At 30.6% G+C, this 22,152-nt stretch overlaps 3 protein-coding genes across 3 annotated transcripts; all 3 read right to left on the bottom strand.

Moving 5' to 3' along the window:
- Positions 1-3,704: 3,704 nt before the first annotated feature.
- LOC127241283 (uncharacterized) lies at positions 3,705-4,719 on the bottom strand. The gene has a single exon (XM_051260224.1). The coding sequence runs from the start codon at positions 4,550-4,552 to the stop codon at positions 3,902-3,904; it is 651 nt and encodes a 216-aa protein (XP_051116181.1). The 5' UTR covers positions 4,553-4,719; the 3' UTR covers positions 3,705-3,901.
- Positions 4,720-9,199: 4,480 nt separating this feature from the next.
- LOC127241470 (glucan endo-1,3-beta-glucosidase-like) lies at positions 9,200-12,843 on the bottom strand. The gene is made up of 4 exons (XM_051260529.1): positions 12,178-12,843; positions 11,008-11,566; positions 9,571-9,853; positions 9,200-9,458 (listed from the first exon to the last, which is right to left on the bottom strand). The coding sequence occupies exons 1-4, from the start codon at positions 12,666-12,668 to the stop codon at positions 9,430-9,432; spliced, it is 1,362 nt and encodes a 453-aa protein (XP_051116486.1). The 5' UTR covers positions 12,669-12,843; the 3' UTR covers positions 9,200-9,429.
- A 955-nt stretch (positions 12,844-13,798) lies between these two features.
- On the bottom strand, positions 13,799-16,429 carry LOC127241532 (uncharacterized). The gene is made up of 3 exons (XM_051260646.1): positions 15,668-16,429; positions 14,663-14,879; positions 13,799-14,533 (listed from the first exon to the last, which is right to left on the bottom strand). Exons 1-3 carry the CDS (start codon positions 15,878-15,880, stop codon positions 14,034-14,036), a joined length of 930 nt encoding a protein of 309 aa, XP_051116603.1. The 5' UTR covers positions 15,881-16,429; the 3' UTR covers positions 13,799-14,033.
- Positions 16,430-22,152: the final 5,723 nt, after the last annotated feature.

Raw genomic sequence — 22,152 nt, 5'->3', positions numbered from 1 at the left:
AGTGATGTTTTCAATATAAAATTGATTTTTAGTATAATATAAAAAATGAAAAATAGATGTTTGATTTGATGTTTTTGGGGGGAAAAATGAAATGAATAGTATATTTAAAATCCAATCCCGCAAACAAACACACAATGTATTGCATGATAGTTTATATTATTGTGGTATTAACATTGGTGCTGATTATTGATTATATTTAATCAATATTAGTAACAATCGCCTATGATTGAAGTGTGAAATGCATGCACAAGAAGAAAGCACAATAAGTTAATCTCAACGCCAAATTATCCATCCATAATGAAGGGTGTGGATATGAATAATATTCATCGTAGATGATTTGGTCTTCACGTAAGCATGACGTAGGAGTTAATATGACATTTCTGAGATATAAGATGGAGCGGTGTCCGTACCTCAATCATCCATAATCCAATATACTAATTTAATTTTTTAATTATATTGGTTACGTATATATGACTTACTACACATCTTTTAAATGAAAAAAATTAGTCAAATTATGCAACCACACAAACCCAATTATTTTCTTATTGCTTTTTCCATATCAACTCTCTAAGTCAATATATTTTTAAGTAATGTGTAGCGTTTAATGAATTTTGATTTTAATTAATGTTTTGTGTGGGGGGCCGAATCAGCAATTTTATCCATCTATATTTTCAATTAATTAATTAATGATAAACAGGTTGCTTGCGGGGGTGGTAAGGGTAGCAAGTGGTATTATAGTTACGTGGTTCACTAATCTATATATATTTGTGATTATCAATTGGTATTTCATTTTTCCTAATTGACCATTACATAATCTGAATCAACTACTCTTATAGTAATTTGTTATTAATTTTAGACCCCCTGTACTTATCTAGGTTTTTTATCACTCTTAATGGGCCGACCACAAATATATGGGCCGACCGGTTCTAGGCCCACCATAATTTTGGCCCATAGCTGTCGGCCTAAATCGAATCCTCATGGGTTTTAGCTATTCAATTTTTGAATTTTGTATATTTATAAAAGTTCTAATTTTATCTCTTGAAAGTATATAAAAAATATTAAAATATATATATTTTTTTTTCATTTTTCATAACAAAAGTTTTGTTAAATAGAATAATAAATATATATTTTATTTGATATATTTTTTAAATATATGTATAATTATATAAGTATAATTTATTTCTTTTTTAAATCTAACACCATCTTATATATTTTGCAAAAATAAAATTGAATTTTATAGGATCAAAGTAGAATAGATTTTTTTTATTTTTTATTTTTTATCTGTTTCATAGCCATGTTGGTTGCACAGTTTTTCGCTTTACACACTTTTATTAATTAATAAAATAACAATTTATAACAAAAAAATTTAAAATACATTTGTATGAGACAAAAAAAAAAACTATAATTAATTTTTTCTTTAAATAAAAAATAATTTGACATCAAATCCAAATCGAAAAGCAACACGTCCACTAGCCAAGAATCATATAGAGATATAGTACTTGTGTTTAATCCTCTCTATCTGTCTACTTCAAATCATATTTATTAGTACTATATTATACAAGACGAGCTTTCAAATCAAAAAGTTCTGACTCTCATATATATATATATATATATAATAACTCGAGTGTGAGAGAGAGAGAGAGAGAGAGAGAGAATCATAAAGGGTGAGTGAGTGAGTGAGATGATTAAACACGAATGTCCAAATGAGTGACAGATAGACAACCAATTACTCACACACATGATACGCAATACAGAAGCATCAAATTAGTTTCACTGAATTTAATTGCAACAAATTAATTTAACTCGCAGGTAGAATTAAATAAACAAACAAACAAACAAATAAATACTATATACTCCTTTGAGTTCCATTTACCATATCTACCATTCCATTTATGTCTTGTTTCACTTGTTACTTTTTTTTTTAAAAAAAGAATTATATATTTTAACTTCTTTTAACATTTATATTTTTTTTAATCTAGTTAGACTAATTAGTTATCTTAATTTTAATCTATAATTATTTTTAATAATATATTTTTAACTATTTATTAATTATACTACTCTTAAATTATCAGTAAAACAGACATGATAGGTGAGACCGGAAGAGTATAACACAAAAGGAGGATGAGATGAGGAGGGTTTCTTCATCAATCATGATGACTCATGTAAGGAAAGTAAGGGACAAAGTGGGCACCAAGCAAATCCATCATTACTTACAACCATTGCAACAGCACCACCACCACCACCACACAACCATATCAAAGAAAAGATTAATGAAGACAGTCATCACTCCATGCATCAACTATAATATACTCCTAATCTCTATATTAATTAAATCATATAAGAACAATCCACAAAAAGAAGAGAGAGAGAGAGAGAGTCACTTTTTTTGGATGAGGTTGAGCATTGCTTTTTCTCATCAAATTATTGACTCCACCTTCATCATCTCTCCATTGGTTTACTTGACCCCACCTTCTATTTCACTTTCATTATTCACAACAATTTCAGACATATCTCATCCTCTCCTCTGCACATTTTCTTATTCATTTTCTATAATTATAATATATACACATACATACATGCATGTAATGTACTACTTCTTTGGTTCTTCCTTTCTTTCTCAAAAGAAGAATTCACTAATAACAAATAAAAGAAACGATTCTAGTGGTTGTCGTTTTTCTTGGTTAGGAAGGAGGATGTTACAACAACCACTTTCTTTCCTTTGCTTTACCTTACCTTACCTTTCCTTACTTTATTTCATTTGATTTCACTCTTACTTAATTCAACTTTTAACAATGTAACTTAAATCACCATTTGGATATGATTTAGTTGAACAAACACATTTCTAATCATACTAATAATACATAAATTACTATCTTAATATAATACAAAAACAAAAAAATATATAAAAGACATCCGTCACATCATAAAAAGACAACAACATATATAATTTTTTATTTAAATAAAAACATGCTATAACATACAATTATTCTATAGTAATAATACTTAACAATCTCGCCAAATAATAGGTATATTCTAAAGGAATCACAATAATCTTCTAATACAAATTCCTTTTTAGATGTAAATCATTAACCCTAAGAGCATTTTAGGCTTTCACCTGCACTATATATATATATCCATTATTCCTTAATCAATTAACTGCAGTTATAAGCATTTAATTTTATTTACTATATTATAGATTGATTTTTATATTTTTGTGATTTAAGAGATCTCTTATAATATTCAATTGCACATTCCTAAAAATATTATTGATTCTGTTTTAAATAGAAATTGCATTTTTAATCACTAAGTGAGGTGTCATAACTTTTATTTTTTGAATATGAAATATAGTTGGAGCCAGAAAGCCACTTTTCCAAATGATTCTAGCAGCCTGTCTGTCTATCTATACAGATTGCAATTCTAAATACTGCTAATAAAAAAGTAATTTGCTTTGTAGGGCACATCATTCGTTAGGTGAATCACCAAATTGGAAGAAATCATGAAAAAGTAGTCTATTCAGCAGGTGAAAATTAATATATCACTCTTTTCTGAATCTTCTATTGCACAAAAGTGAGTATCAAATTATCAATCCATTTTCAGCCAATTATTTTGCTATTTCCTGTAAATTAACGTTAAACTGCGGTTTAAATGACATGACCAGTAACTGCTTCAGGAAAATTGTAAATGTAACAAAGTTACGATGATGCTATTTGTTTTCCTACTTTTTTTTTTTTAGGCTTATTTTCTAAATATCTGAACAGGATGATAATATTTTAAAAGTGATTTACAAAAAAAGAGGAATAGAATGATAATATCAACAAAGGAAAAAATATATTGTCGGTCAAATCTGGAAAATTAAGAGAATATTAAAAAGCTTTAGAGAATCGAGACGTGCCTGATTGATTCAGTGAACGACGGCGAGCGGCGGCGCGTAGTTGATACTTCTCTGGTTAGGCATGGCGAGCATCGCCGTGTGGTCGATAAAATCCTTCAGCGCTACCACAGACTGGAGGATGATTTTCAGATCGTCGGCGCAGTGGAAGCCTGAGCTTCCGATTCTACGGACGGCGTAAACGTAGAACGTGATGCAACCTTTCCGGAACTTGAATCGCGCCATTTCGCAGCCGGTGAGGCCTCGGATCAGCCTTTTGTTGACTTCTCCGAGCGGAATCTCCGCCGGCCAGAGGCGCTCCACCGCAGCCTTCATACTCTCCGACTCGAAGACGAACACCACAACTTTCGATTTCTTCGTTCCGAGGCCTAATGTGAGCGTGTGCCAGGCGTGGTGCGCCAGGATCGTGAAGTTCGTCGGAAGGAAGGCGGAGGTGGAGGCGAACGCCGAATTCGTCGGCGGAAGCGAGAGGAGGCGGATAAGCTCGAGAGGCCGCGCGCGTCTGATCGTGAACGATTTGACGATGAACTGACCGCCGAATCGTAGTCCTTTGACTTCCGAGGCAGGCTTGAATGCGAAATCGGAAGCGGTTTTCGCCGTCTGATCGTTCGGATGTTTCTGCTTCTGCTTTTTGTTCTTCTTCTTCGCCTTCTCTTCCATCATAACGGCGGCGACGGCGGCGGCGGATGTGCGACGGCGGCGGCGGATGTGCGGCGGCGAGATTGTGAAGGAGAGGCGGTTACCAGTGACGTTCCGCGTGAAAGTGATGAGTGAGAGAGAGAGAAAAGAGAAAAGAGAAAACGCAATTAATGGTGCCGATTGAGTTTTTTTTTTTAAATCAAATTATTAAATGCATTTTCCGTCACGTCCCTATTTATGCCACCGCTCAATTATCAATTTTTAGTAACTATTTTAAAAAAAATAAATATATACTTTTATTTAAAAACTTCAATAATCCGTCGAAATAGGTGGGATTGTATAATGGTTTGTTGTTTGTTTAATTTTTTAGTATTTAATCGTATTTTATTAATAAAAATAAAATAATATTATTATTTATTTTTTTTATAAGAAATTTTCTGTTCGCCCAAGCCAACTTTAAAATGTTGTATTTGTTAGTTTTCTATATTTTTTTCGTCCACTTAAAAAAATAAATATTTATTATATTTTAAAATATAGTTTAATAAATATTGTATTTTAATAGTTAATGATAATTTTAGTAATTAAAAACCATTCTGTCTTAGGATCTACTCCCTCTTTTATGGATATTTATTTTCATTTGATCAGTACTGTATGTTAAGAAAAGTGAATAAAAATATAATTTTATGATAACCAAAAAATATATATATTTAAATGGCAAAAAAAAGTATATGTAAACGTGTGCTATTTGTAATGTATTGTGAAATTTATATACTAAAAACTAAAATAAATACTTTGTGTTTTGACACAAAAATAATACTCCCTCCGTCCCAAACACCCTGCAATATTTTATTTTTAATATGTCCCAAACATTCTGCAATATTTTCAAAATAGAAAATAATTAATTATACTTGATCTCTACTCTACACTTTATCCTCTCACATCATCCAAATAAAAAAATAAAATATATATTTCTCTCTCCATCATATTACCTAATTTTTAAATTATCCTATTTAATATTACCCATAAAAAAATATATGTCAAAAATAAATGTTGCACATTGTTTGGAAATGAGAGAGTAAATATATTCCTAACAAGTAGACAAAGAAAGTCTATATTCAATAAGACGAGAGTATTGTAAATAAATAAATAAATAAAATAATTATAATAGTGATTAATTTGTAGTAAAGAGAATCATTAGAATGGTCTAGTGAAGTCACACAGATAGATCATGGTTTAATTCAATAACCTAATTTAAAATATTATTTTTATATTATAATAAATGATTTCGTATAAATACAAAGCACTGTCCGATAACTCTTGAGAAAAAATAGAATGGGCACACTTATTTAGGAAAGTGGGCCACAATTTGATGCCTAAAAGAGAAATATCATATTTCAAAAACACATTTCCATATCCATATATACATAAAAATAAACATTTATACGACCAATGATAAGATGAAATTAAGGATGATTACTAAGTTGGATATCTTCTAACACAACTAACAAGAGCTTGGGTTTGCTATTTTCGGGGCTTTTATATATATATATATATATATATTTTTTTTTTAATTCAAATAATAATAATTTAATATTGTATATTCCAAAATTTAACCGGGCCTACCCAACTAGGTGTAGTCCAAGACTTGGGAGGATACGGTTCAGAAACATGTCCAGACCAGTAAATAAGTAAATAAGACGCGATCAACAAGTAAACAAACAAGACATAATTTGAAAAATAAGAAGTTAGGGAAGTCTGAGAAAAACAAAGATTAGGAAAATAAAACTGCAATTTAATTTCTTGCATTATTTTGAGACCTCTACTGTTTTTTTTCGATAATTTCAATTTAATTTTTACCGCTAATTCTAATTTTACCTTTTTTTTCTTTTTGTTAATTTTTTCGGTTATCGTGAGATAACCCGAATCCTTTTTTAGGAGGTCGGGGAACCCTACAATTAAATCAATTCCGACAGATTTTTCTGATTAAGCAGTCCGTAGCTATATTTTTTTACAACAACAAATATAATATTTTATGTTTTTAAAAAATTATTAAAAACATGAAAAGTTTAATAAATTTTGAATTGAAACACAAAAAAAATATTCCAATATTATGTAATATCAATTGTAATTCCAGGATTTGAAGTATGATACATTTCCATTATGATACCATTCACTCATTGATCATATTATACATTTTGGGGTTGTTTGTCCAATAAAAAATGTATAATCTTTTTTTCAATATATATTTTATATTTTTCACAACAAATATATTTAATATTTCATAAAATATTATTTTTATACGGATATAATTGATTATATTTCACATTAAAAAAAAATATATATTTTAAAGTAAAGTACTAAATATACATTTTTATTCTTTAAAGAAAAAAAAATTTATCGTTTCTTCCAATTCAATGTATCTATTTTATTAGTCAGTGAGAATTAGTAAATGTTGATGCAATTTTTCAACAATAAAAAGTAAAATTCGAAAATAGAAAATTATCTCCGAATTTGATATAATTAGTGTCTGAGATTATGAATCTCTAAACACTGTAGGATACATAAATAAAATATGAAAATAAAACTGCAGACTGAAAAAATAAAGTGGTGATCCCCAAAAGCAATTCTCTTAAATTTGATGTCGATTGAAGATGATTTTTCAGAACATACCCGAATCCTTAAATAACCCTTTAAAGAAACGGTTTGAACCGCCGTCTGGTCGGTTACAGCAACCGCTGTCAACCGCCCACCAAGAACTCCTCTGTTGACACGTATGTTAACTGACTCATTAACCGACTCATCAACCTCTCGCGCTAGTTACAACACTCAAATGGCTCGGCCGACCGCCTCTGAAAACCTCACCGCCTTAAATGGGCGGCTGGTCCCGACCGACTACTCAACCGCCCAGCAATAACCTCTGGCTTTTTAGACGGACCATAGACCAACCGACTGAACTTACCGAATAACCCATCGATTGACCAACCGGCCAATCCAAAGACTAACTGGTCGCTAGACCAAACGACTTATCGGCCGCTCCATCAAGCAACTACCATCTTATTTCTCCAATCGACTGAACAATGAATCATCCAGACGATTCAATGGTCGCCCCAACCAGGCGACTGAACTACTGTTTACTTAAGCAGGCGACCAATTAACAGACCTTTTTTTCGACTGACCTCCGTATTAGCTGTCCTTCTTCGCCCGACCTACTTTTTCGACCGACCTCAGTATCAGCCGTGCTTCTTCGCCCGACTTCCTCTTTCAACCGACCTCCATGTCTGATCTTATCTTGTCCGACCTCCAAGCCCGACCTGATCACGTCCGACCTCAGTGCCCGACCTTATCAGGTCCGACTTCCGTGCCGGACCTTATCACGTTCGATCTCCGTGCCCGACCTTATCTTGTCTGATCCCCGTGTCCGACTTCAGTGTCCGACCTTATCATGTCCGACCTTAAAGCCCGACCTTATCTCACCGACCTGAGTACGTATTGCTTTTCCCTTCTTCGTCCCGACCGACCTCCGCGTCTGTCATCTTATCTTTCTTCGCCCGACTTTAGCCCTGACCGACCTCATCTTGCCCGACCTTCGTATCGGCCGTCATCTTTCCTTGTCCGACTTTCTTTTGCCCGACTTTTAAACCGTTTAGCTTATATTCAGACCCATCCAGAATCCTACTGCCATTATTTATTATTATTGTTGTTTTTTTATGCTCAACATTAAGATGATTTTAACATTTTTATTTTTGAAAGTAAAAAAAAAATGAGTATTTTTATAAAATTTAAAAATATTTTGATATTTAAATATATTTATTTTTATTATAGTTAAAATATATATTTTTTGTGTGTCAGTATTTTATACTTTAGATAATAATCAAATACAATATTTTATAAGATAAAACAATTTATATTTATAAAAAATTATAAAATGTGCATATAATAAATAATGATAATAAAAATAATAATAATAATAATAATAATATAGTAGTAGTAGTAGACTTACATAATATATATATATATATTAACAAGAATATTTTAGTAAACGCAATAAATTATTCAATTATAGACTTTTTTTTTTTTTTTTTTTGTGAGATATGAAAACAAGAACATTTTAGTAAACGCAATAAATTATTCAATTATAGACCTTTTTTTTTTTTTTTTTTTTTTTGTGAGATATGAATGAATTGATAAGAGAGGTTGTTATCTTTGTAGTGAGATAGAGAATCAATGCAACTCTCTTTCTCCCTATTTTCAAACCAATGATATCTGACCAAATTAAATTTTCATTATTTATTGTTACACCCGATCCAACATTAATTTCTACCAACATATATAATTATGTAGCTTATGAATATAAATTTTAAAATAAATATATTTAACTAAATTATTTTAAACTATTCAACATTGTATGAGCTGTATTAGCATTTTATATTCAAACTTTGATCTAAACTAAACAAACAAATTTCAAAATTATGCTCCGAAGTATATTGATGTGTTAAATGTGAATTATGTGAAAAATAATAAATTATATTGAATTATGCAGCATTTGGTATGATAATTATGTGTTAAATTATAGCTAGACATACAAAATGAAAAATAATAAATTATATTGAATGCAGCCTTTTGTATGAGAATTATGTGCTAAATTATAACAAAACATACAAAGATGAAAAATAATAATAAAATCATTATTACGCTATTTTTTATAAATGGATTTGTAGAAATTTTATATATATCCAATCTATAAGCTAATAGAAGAGTACCACTCACAAAGCACCATGTACTACTTCTATAGCACGCTAAAATACACATGTAGACCTTTTGCACAGCACAATCAAAACAAAAACAACAACAATTTTAAATAATAATAATAATTTTAGAATCATCCTCGAGTATGTGTAGATTCAAGACAAGAACTTGCAAGATCCAACACCTGAAATAAAATAAAAATCAAAAATCAAAAATCAAAAAATCAAGAAAATCGAAATAAACCAATTTCGTCGAACTTTATTACACAAAACAATCTAATAGAAAGAGACACTTACTCGGGTCGATAGAGGTTATAAAACCGGAGCTAGAGAAGTCGCAATTGAAGTCATTCCGGCCCTCGCTTTGGTAATACAAATTCATTATATACGCGGCATGAGCCCTAACTGTATTAGGCTCGTAACATGCACCGCCCCGTTTAATTTGCTCACAATCGAACCCCGGTTGGTTGCACACGTAGTCTATGTTGGCCTGTAATGCTGCATCGGTCGAGCCCGGTTTTGGCACGCACCACTTTTTACTATTTTGAATACCACCGGACAATTTAGGTTTCTGAATAGGCTACACAGTATATACATAGAGTACGCTTACTTAGTGTTTTAAAGTAATACAACTTTTAATAATATTATCCAAAATGTACAATATCTATGTAATATATAATCAACAAAAACATCTCGGGTGTGTTTTGTTTCGTGAGATAATTGGAAATGAAATTTTTTTTTATGTAGTGTAGAAAATAATAATAGAAAAAACAAAGCCTCAAAATCAATAAAAACACAAAAAAAGTATGTTTCAATGTAGTATTTTTAGAATTTCCCTATGTCTCACAAAACAAATCACATAAAACTATACTACATAAATACACTAATAGTTATTAGAATATTGTTCAAAAATGAATTTAATTTTATGTAATCACAATTATTGATGATAATTATAGATATAAATAGTCCTATTATTATTATTATTATTATTGAAATAATATTTTTACGATTGGTCCATAGGGGCACGGCAGCCCAGGGGTGGGTTTTAACTAAGGCCCAATGGGCCGAATAAAGGGTATCTCTGCGAATTATAAAAAGGGGAAAAGGCATAAATTGAAATAAAGCCACAACGGACGACGTCGGCAAAAACTACTATTTAATTTAAAAAAAAATAGCGGCTAACAGATTTTCACTTTATAAAAGAAAATAAATAAATAAGTAAAAGCACATGACATCCACTTTAAAATATATCCACATAACGGCGGCAATGTTTTCAAAAAGTATAAATTAAATAATTTTTTTTATTTTATTTTATAAAATATAGTATTAAAAAGTAATTTTATTATTTCAAATATATATCTGCTTATATCATATTAAATATATATATATATATATTTTATTTTAAAAACTTAAATCATAATTTCAAAACCCATCTTCTTTCCAAAAACAGGTCCAAACAAATCAAAAAGCAGCTATCAATTTCAATGTTTTGAGTTTATCTTTTTTGTCACACACACACATCATGACACATCGTTATATATCAATATCAAATTGACACATAATCCTGAGTATATCACACCTGTCTACTTCATATCACACCTTTAATTATAATATTCTATAATTATCTAATTAAATAATACTAAATTTTTTAATCTGAATAATAACAATGTTTTAGGGAATTTTCGTCTTATTTTCAAAATAGGCACGGAAAAATAATAAAATTCCAAAACTTACCCGTGCAGAAGAAGGCGCCGCGGTCCGCAATAACCCGACATCGTACACCGGGGAGAAATCGGACCGGAAAAGACCGAAGTTCTTCTCTGACAAAGGACCGGTTTTCTGATCCTCATTGAATAACCCAAACAGGTACGTCTCGAACCTTCTTTTAGGCATCAATGGAGTGCCCCGACCCGAATTGTACTTCCGGATCAACCCGCCGTTGTAGGCCGCGGCGTTCTCCGGCGAGCATTTCGGCTGCTCGAACGCCTCCCCCTGCGACGCCCAGCCGGTCTCCCCCACCGCAATTTCGACGTCGCCGTACCCTAACCGCTTCATCGACATGTAGACGGCGTCCATGAGCAAATCGAACATGTCGCCGTAGGTGCGGCGGACGAATTTGTCGAAGAAGCCTTTGTTCGGCCGGAGAGTGGCGAAGTCGGCGTTGCCGCCGGCGCCGGCGTTGTAGCCGAAGTAAGGGTAGGGATTGACCATGAATGGGGTTTTGGTTTCGCGGTGAAATTGGAGGAGCGGCGCCAACACGGCCGTGTCCCAGCCGCGGCGGAATCGGGCCAGGCTGGACGGAGAGCAGTGTATTAAATATAGGGCAAAACTCCGAAATTCCGATCTATTTGGATATATATTGAAATGTACATACAATTTATATTTTTTTCGAAGTTCCTTAACAAAAAATTATTAAATTTTAAATTTACAAAGGTGTGTTAAATAGATATTGATACGGACATTTTAATATAATATATGAATAGTAGATCTTGGGAATATTCTTCAGACTATCAGATAGTGGAAATATATCAAATGTGTAGAAATTTTGCTATACAGTAATTATATCGTGTAATAAATATTTTTTTAATTTAAATAAAAATTAATTATATTTTGATATTAATATATAATTATTTTTTTCAAAATTAGACAAACAAAAATATAAAAATAATATTTAAATTTTGAATTAGAAGTGAAAAAATATTTTTTAACCTCAAATACATGCATATATTTAGTTTTTTTTTTTTTTCATAAAAATTAAAAAATAAAGCTCAATCCTCCCAAAAAGTTATATAATTGTAAAAATTGTATTGAACAAAAAAAAATATATAAATTTTTATTTTAATATTATTAATAAAGTTTAATCATTACTAAAATTTATCATAATTTTTATATATGCTTAGATACCTGGGTGGGGAGGATGACTCGAGGATGCCGAGGGAGTGGGCGGTGGTGACTTTGACGCCGCGGACGCCGCCGAGCCGGAGAGCTTCGTGGAGCGTACGGACGGCGGCGACGAGGTTGTCGCGGAGGTTCTGCGGGCCCCAGTGGAGGATCTCGTTGCCGACGAGGATGTAATTGATTTTTGTGCGGGGGTGGAAGGGGAGGATGTTGGCCGAGATCCACCGCCGGGCGCCGCCGAGGTCGGCGAGGCCGGGGATATCGCCGTTCGGGACGGTGACGGCGACCAGGATTCCGGTGCCGGCGAAGGCGCCGAGGATGTCGGGATTCGCGTCGAAGATTTTTATGCGGTCGATTATGGTTTTCTCTTTGAGGAACTTTGCCACGTCGGACGGCGGCGGGAGGTTGTCGCCTTGAGTGCCGTAGTTGACGCCGATGGAGTTCGCGGCGGTGGCTCCGGCGAGGAGGAGGAGGAGGACGACGGCGGCGCCGGCCATGGTTTAATTGTTGGGGAAGGTTATTATTGATTGGAGTGGAGAATATTTTTATGATATATATATAGTAGGGATTGATTAATTTGTAGTGAATTGATTTATTGTAACGGTAATTAGTGGATTAATGTTTATATTTGTTGTAATAAATAATGCTAATGTAATGATGTAAAGTAGGCTAAAATAAAGAAAGGGGGTATTTATTTTAATACCTTTTGTAGTTAAAGTGTTTTGCATGTTACCGTTAGAGGTCCAAGAAGATTTATTAATTTAATGTAAGATCCTCCTACGCATGTGACACCTGGGGCGTCTTTGATCAGGTGTGGAAAACGGGGTCGGTTGGTTCAAATAATAGAAAATTTAATTTAATTTAATATAAATACATATTAATCTACAGTATTAATCATTTCTGAATCAGCTGTCAAACTTATTCAACCATGCTCTATCGACCTCATTTAAATTTACTCCCTTTCTCCCTTATCTATCCATATGAATAAAGTAAAATAAATCAAAATAATGAATAAAGTAAAATAAATCAAAATAATTTTATCAGTGATAAATGTATTAAAATTTGTGTAAAATATTATAACTTTACATATTTTTTATATCATTAGAAAGTATAATTAGTAAGAAAAATGCATAGATTATTTACGGACTAGTAAAAAATATTTTTTTGGTATATTAAAAAATATAATACTCCTTTAGTTATATTAGAGTATTTGTCTGGTGTACAGATTAAAAAACTTGAATATTTTAATGAAAAAATTGACAAACATAAAAAGATAATCCAAGTATTTCTAAAAGTTTAATTAGAAAAAAAAAATAAAAAAGAGATAAAATAATAATAATAAAAAATAATATTTGTTATAAATAAATATTGAATACTTTGGTTAAATGTTGATATAATATCATCATTTTCCTGATGAATAGAAATATGTAACAATATTTGATAAATGAATCTTACTTGTCTTAAAAGCATATTGTAGGTTGGTTATTTATATAAAAATTTAAAAGTATTTTAATATCAATGTAAAAATTATTTTTATCTTAATAAAAACATCTATTACTGCTCCCACTTTATATATGCAAAGCATGTCACGTAACAAAAATGTAATTACAACTGATAAAAGAGATTAACACAACAAAAATGAATTGTAAACATTGCCATGGATGGTTTACACATGACCTATATAAAGAATCAGTTTTTATTTGTACCAAAAATTCCCAGTCAAAAAAAAGGATACTTATTCTTCAAAAAACGCCTCAACAGAAAAAACTCAGTTCCAAAAACAATACAGTTCTTGAAAAAAAAAAAAAAAAAATCAACAGACGAAGGGAGGAGTTTTAAGTACCTCATAAGATGCATCACAGCTAGCTCAAAGTCCGACGCCGTCTCCGGTGGTGCTCGAATTTCAGCAGCCTCCGGTCGCGGTTTAACGACTTCACCATTCTCTCTGCTTCGATTTCCGATAGGAGAGACAAATGGAGGCTTCTGAGATGTCCGCCACATTTACCATGTTTGGAAACGGCAGCGTCGTTACAGTTCTGATCATGATCGTCGTCCCAATTGGTTTTCCTATTGTACGGCGACTGCCACTTGGCTCGCAGATAGTCGAGCGATCGCCATGGAGGTAGAGGCATGGAGTTCTGCTTCAAAGAAGATACGGCAGCATCGACCATTACTTGGAGAAACTGATCGAGCTTTGAGAAAGATCCCACGAAGATGACGGGGAGGGAGTTCAGTATCCCGTCGTAGAATTCCACTGCTCGAGCAATCTCGAAGTGGCTTCGGAAATCGACGTCAACAATCAGTCGCTCTCTGCCTCCGGCGCCGGTGTAGCAATGGGCTATATCGATGTATTCATGGTCGCCTAAATTATGAAATTGTATTGTTATTAATCACTAAACTCAAATCTAAATAATCTAATTTATAAAAAAACAAAATCTAAATCTAAAATTAAAACTCAAAAATATCTCAAGAGGTATCATAAAATCTTTACCTCCGGGAACATTCCCGCTGCCTTGCCACTTTGATGTGCACACTCCAGCGTCGAAACCAGAGAGCCTCAGAAGCTTTACAAGGGAGAATCTGATGCAGCTGGCGCTGCAGGGGGCGGGATTTGCCGCAATAAGGTCACGCTCCTCGATGGAAAGAGCGAGAGAATTGACAATCGATGACAGATCATGCTCATATTGGTCCATCTTCAATTTGAGATACTGAAGAATCAAATCAACTATTTAGGCATCCTATCTGAAATCATACCAAGAAGCTCGAAAAATGATTACTATAATTTCTCGACACACATACACAAAAGAGTTGTACCATCGCCATTTCAATGAACATTGTTAAAACATGATTAGTCTAGAAGCAAATCAAGGATTTAGGCATCCAATCTGAAATCATACCAAGAAGCTCGAAAAAACGATTACTATAATTTTTCGACACGACACAAATATATAAGCAAGAATTATACCATCACCGTTAAACATCACAGTAAAATATAGGGTGTTATCCAACTACCTTATTGTCTAACATCATTAACAGATGGTTACTTATTAACAATGAACATTGTATGAGTTCATCGTAGCTGTCCCGATACAGAGTGCAATCCAATCAAGAATTTTAGAACTCAGCAGCAAAAATAAGGCTGTGAATTAAAAATTAAAAAGCACAAACTTTATCCAACAACACAACAATCTAAGAACCATGTGACTGTTACCTACAGCCATTTGATTCACAACGCCATTTACAAAATCTATACTCTTCGAAAAGCAGAATTCCAAGAAGCAATTCAATTGAAAACAAATACCAAACACGATTCCTAAAGCTGGATATTGAAAATGAATATTTTGGCTTAAACAGAGGACTGTTTCAATAAATCAATCAAAGATTGATGCATCACTCCGCCATTGTTAATACCTTATTTGTAATCAAAGGTATATAAAACCTTTACTCCTTTGTCTCCTCTAATCTCGAAAAAAATAATAAAATAAATCACACTCACCGAGATATTGTCAGCCAGCTGAGGGAGATCGGGAAGACTAGAATCGCTGTCGCTGCTGTACTTTGAGTCAGTCCCACCACTATTCCCATTCTCCACAAAATCCCTAACCATCATTGCCAAATCATGCTCGCTGTCGTGGCTCCGACCATCGCCACCGCCGGAATGCCTTGTCCAAAACTCATCGGACGGCGGCGCGTATATCTTACAATCCATTCTACAACCAGCCACTACCTCTAGCTTTTCGTTTCCCTCTTTCAAAAATCTATACGCGAATGAATTAAACTAATCCCCCGAATAATTCTGGATAATTCAAAAACCTAAATTGCGAATTTCCTCGAATTATACAGCTATAAAACCGTAACTATAAAAAAACAAATTCCGCCATATTTCTTTCAGAAACTCGGATTAAAAGAGATTTATCAATCTATATATGTAATTCTTTTTAGAGGAGGAACGCAATTACGAACCCTAATCAAACTTCTAACTTCAATCGAATTCAAATTTCAAAGGTCCTGAATTTTGTAAACTAGAAATCGACACAACCATTCGATTTGCAGAAACGATGAAAAACCCTAATTTCAGCAAATCAATCACCTGAAACCTCTTGTCAGATGATAAATCAAGCAATCCACAAATAGCCATCAAACAAAATCGAAAAACAAAAACGAATCAATCTATCCCCAAAACCTCAAATAAAAAAAAAAAAAACAAGAGGTAAATTACTCAAAAATAATTATTGAAAATAATGAAACAACAATTATTGATATAAAAAAATAACCGAAAAAAAAAAAAAACAAAACAAAACAAAACAAAACAAAAGGTGACAAAAAAACAAAAAAGGCTCTTCAAATGAAGAGGAAAAAAGACACTGCGCAAGCGAAGGTCCAGCCAATGTATTGAGGGCGGAATTGTGAAATGACCAAAAAGGGCTTACGTAACGCCCAAGCATAACAAAAGGATAAAGGTTATGAGCGTGAATTTGGACGCAATTCCACCCACATGCATTTATGTTATATCCATTCGGTAACTAGAACCAATGTGGCTTTATGTCCATTTTGCATTTATATAATTTTATTAACAATATATTCTCTAATAATAGCAATTTTATATTAATACTAAGGTTTGTTTTGTGTTTTGATATTTTTTATAATTGTATAAATAATACTTCCACTTGTCATGTTTGTCTTTTCGTTATAGTTAGTCTATTTTAAAATTTTGTAATTTATAATTTTTTTAATTTTTAATTATATTAATTACTTATTTTAATTTTAATTTATAATAATATTATTATACCGATAATTATTTTTATTAATACATTTTTAACTATTTATTAATTATATTCATCCTAAATTCTTATGTCAAAGTAAAGTGAACACGAAGGAAACATAAAAATAAAAAGTATGTGTAATATATATATATATATATGTTTTTAATGTGTTGAAATTTTTTATTAAAATAACAAAACATAGAATATTCACAGTTTTAAAATAACATAAAAATTACATGCATAATTATTTTATATATTAAATACTATTTTAAATATAAATATCTTTTTGTTTCATTTAAATTAAATTATCCTTTTATAAATTTACAAAACATATGATATAATACTTGTTGACAATTTTACAAAATTATTATTTAAATTAAAATTTATATCACTGAAATCCCTTGTTTTGATATGAAACCATTGGTTTTGTTTATTATCTTGTTTTTGTTTGTTGATGGGTTTGATTTGAAAATTTTTTATATAAGATATACAAAATTGTGCTCGTAATATAAAAGTTAATATTTGACGTTGAACGATGAATTTTGTGAAATAATAAAATATATATATTGAGAATTCGGTTGAATTTTATTCTTTTGGGCAAAGAAACCTATTATTATTTCTAAAGAAAAGTCAATATTCAAAAAAATATTGAGTTTGTTCGTCTAATTAAGTTTTTTACTAACACAATTCTTAATATATATTGTTAGGATTTTCAATAACTCATACAAGAAAATATATCGAACTAAAATACTAAATAAATAATTTCATTATTTTTATATTATTTGTATATTTTTTCATAACTCAAATTAATATACTCCCTCTGTCCCATTGAAACGTTGTCATTTTCCATTTTCATCCGTTTTAAAACAAAGTTATCATTTCCTAATTTAGTAACGATACTGTCTACCTAACATAATAAATACCCTATCAACTTACATTATATTACACAAATGTCATTACTTTTATATTATACAATACCAATAGGGGTATTTTCGTCTTTTTTACTACAACTCATTATAATACTAATAAGTGCAAAAAGTAAACAACAATCTTACACCGAAGGAGTATATATTTCAAATTAAAACCTAAACAAAAACACGTGAAAGAGACAACTTTTTTATTAAAATTTTAAAAGTTTAAAAAAAAAAAAAAAAAAAAAAAACTAAAGCCAAAATAGTTAGTGCAAATACAGCTAAAGCATGCGAAGATGGCCTAATTATTTATTGTTGAAATGAACCTAATGTGCAACTAATTGTCAGCTAAATAATGTAATAATTTATTTGTAGGTCTCGGCAATTTATAGCTTGACACGTGTCATCCTATGATACGTTGGGTCTAGCTGGCTGAACACCGAAATCAGTTGAATTATAATTGGATTTTGATGACAAAGTTTGAGTGAATTAATTAAGAAACAACAAATAAATTTATTTTTATTTGCATGTTGATTCCAAATTTTTTTTTTTTTTTTTTTTTTTTTTATGATTGATGATAATTAAAATGGAATAATAAGTGTCCCCGTCACATATATTATTTTTTTTTTTCGTAAGACTATTCACATAGTGCTCATTATATTTTATATCAAATATTATAATGATGATGATCTTTTATGCATTATACCAATTTTTTTTTTATGGAAAATTACTCCACGTAGATAATACACCCGATTCAATGTATATTTTATAAATAAATTAATAAAAATAATATTTTATTGATTATTAAAAGTATTTAAGATATTTTAATAAATTACTCCCCATCTTGCACAATAAAATTGATAATACGACAACAACAACAAACATACAAAAATTCACCACGGACATATAAGTTTGCATTTAAAAGAAAGTCTGTCCCCAAAAATTTCGGCAAACACATCATTGGCTGATGCATTATCTAGTGTAATAGTAAACTTTTTTTTATCAATACCCCAAGTAGCTAACAAGCCAGAAATTTTATCACATAAAAGCAATGCCCGAATGAGGTTGTGGCATATAAGAAAAATTGATTATTTTTTTTTGTAACACCCAATTATCATCAATATAATGTATTGTCAAGCAAAGATAATCATCCGTGGCAATAGAAGTCCACAAATCACATGTAAAACAAATTCTACTAGAGCATGCACGCATTTGTTCACCAAGTCTAATTGTTTCAGTCTTATGCATCTTAATGATATTGGCTCTAGCAATATTTCTAAATATGTGACTGACTTGTGGCTTCAAATAAGTGAAAAGAGATCGAAATGCTTCATATTCAACAAACTGAAAAGGCAACTCATGTTTGATAATGCTTAAGACAAGAAGATCTCTAAACTGTTTTTGATCAAATTTTTGTGTCCTCACATCAAGATTATTATTAGCACAGTCTAATCAAGCTTGACCATATTTTTAGATAATATTCTTGGACATTTATCTATGTGACGTTGTAAGTTACCTGTACCATTTCTTGAATCAGCTCCCAATAAATAACCGCATGCTTTGCACTTGCATTTCAATGCTTTGCCCTTCTCTTGTGGCAACAACTCAAAATGTTGTCATATTTAGACTTTAGTCTTCTTTTATATTTGGAACCCCATGTTGCTTCCAATTTCTTTCGATCGGTCTCTTGACTTGTAGAGTTAGATCAAAAAAAATAAAAATGGCTTGGGGATCCATACTGACTTCATCCTCATCATCCAAAATCTCAAGATCTTCGTTTGAGTTCATAATGACCTATACAACATAAACAAATTTTTATTACTTAGTTATAATATACACATCCAGACTATGCAAACACCAAATTAAATAATGACAATACTATAAAAATACGAGGAAAAAAAGATTTGATTATATATATAAATACAACTAAAACAAACAAAGCATAATTTTAGATAATATTTCATCTTAATGTTCATTATGTTTTATAAAAAAAAATTATTACGGCAAAACTCAAGAATTTTTTTTTTTAAAAAAAAATATTTCAATAGCCTAGCCTAAAATTTGAAAATCAAAACAAACTTTTAAAATTTTAGTAATACGGAAAATATTTTTTAAAAAAAATCTAAAAATCAAAACTAAATAGGAAATAGTTCATACATTCAAATTTTTTATAAAAAATTCCAAAATCTTTAAACTGAACTATAAATAAATTATATTTTGAAGGTAGAAAAGAAAAAAAAAATTAAAAGATAAAATATATGAGAAAATATAAAAATTAACCGGAAGAGATGAACCGCTGGAGCAAACAGTTTTTCAAATTTAATTACTCTAAATGAACTTCGGCGCCGTATGAAACTTGAGAGAAAAATAATGTTTTCAAATTAAAATTTCAATTCGACTGGCGTCTGCGCGGTGCTGCGGCAGGGCGGCTTCTTCTTGGTAGGGTTTTTTATTTGGGTGGATGGTAGCCGTAGGGTGTCTGTATTTTTCTTTCTGTTCTTTCATAATTTGTGTGTGGGATTTTGTTTTTCTTTCTATTTTTTTATATTTTATAAATTTATTTTTAAATATTATTTTTTATTTAATATAACATAAATATTATAAATTGAAAACAAAAAACAAAAAAATCAAGTCAACCTGAAACCCGACATCTGACCTGAATTTTTATTTTGGGTTATCAGGTCAACCTGAAACCCGACCTGAACACGACACGATTTTTTTGGTTTCGGATTCGGTTCGACCGATTTTTTTAACCCGAAATGCCCAAACCCGAACCCGAAAATTTTCAGGTCGAACAGGTTCGATTTTTCGGGTCGGATTGAATTTTGACACCCATATAAACACCCAAATGGACACATTCTAATGAGCCAATATAATTGGGCCTTGGTGGTATTTGTGGGTCTAGAGACTTAAATTTTATGGGCCAAAGCCCAATAATGAGTTTATTTCCTTTTTATGTTTTAATTACATTTTGCTACATTAAAAATAGTATTGATTTCGTTCTGTCATTTAGATTTATATTAAATTATTTTTATTATTATAAAAAAAAATATTGTTTATGTTAGTAAAAAAAGTATATCATTTTAAAATAAAAAAGTAAACAATAATAATTATTATTTATTTTTATTAAAATTCTTATCCAATCACTTAACTACATATTTGAAAGGTAGAAAATATATCAAATAATACCATCATTATAATTTATAATTTATTTATTTTTAAAATATACCAAAATACCACAAAATAATGAAATAAACCCTAAAAAAAAAACTAACATCGATTTTATTTCATTTTATTTTTTATTTTTTAATATAGTAAAAATTTCATAATATATCTAATCGTTATTTACATCAAAATGTAAGATCAAACACACTCAAAATAGATATACTTATATATATATATATATTAAAAATTAGTCAATTTATCATGAAACACACATCTTTTTGGGTTTGTTTACTCCTTATATTATTATTATACATATGTAAAATATGGATTTATAACTAAATTGCTTTTTCTTTTTTCTTTTTTAAATACTACTATTAGTGAACAATATAAAAGATTCAAAAAATATTTATATAAATAACTCTTATATTATTATGTGAAATAATTTTATTTATTTATTCCAAAGGTCATTTATGTCATTGTGATAGTTGCAATGCATCCCTTCGGGACAATTTTTGTCTAAAAAGTCTTCAAGATGTGGCCTACATTTGTTCTTACAAGTCAACCCTTTGACCATTTTTTAAAGATTTTTCTTTTATTACATTGCTTCATATCTTCTGTTCATTTCATAAAAATGTGGACCCAAAATAAATATATTATGAACAATTGGCTCTATTAAAATCAATATTATATACATATATATATTTAATGATAAAAATATATTGTATTATTATTCTATAAATATATTGAAAACCACATATTCGAAGAACATGTATAAAAAATTGTATTTAAAAATCGATTGTATAATCATTCTGTTGATTGGCTATGTAAAAATGTGGACCCAAAATAAATAAATATATATATATTCTGTTAATATACTCCGTTCGTTCCACTCCAAAAAGTTATTTGAAGTTTTGTAGTAAATTATAAAATGATATTTCGTACTGTAATATTTTATTAGTTAATGAAAGTATGTAAAAAGTTTCGATATTTTTATCTTTTGACTTATATGTATAAAATAATTGTATGTGTAATTATATATTTGCAATTCAGGTAAACGTACGTTAAATGTATTTTGATATCAGTATAAACTTATTTTTACTAAAATAAAAAATAGATATTTTTTAATAAGACGCACAAAAATA

This window comes from Andrographis paniculata, unplaced genomic scaffold (genome assembly GCF_009805555.1).
Source record: "Andrographis paniculata isolate CXL003 unplaced genomic scaffold, ASM980555v1 Contig82END, whole genome shotgun sequence".
NCBI lineage: Eukaryota > Viridiplantae > Streptophyta > Magnoliopsida > Lamiales > Acanthaceae > Andrographis > Andrographis paniculata.
The sequence above is the reverse complement of the archived record's forward strand: the minus strand, read 5'-3'. Positions and strand labels throughout refer to the sequence as shown.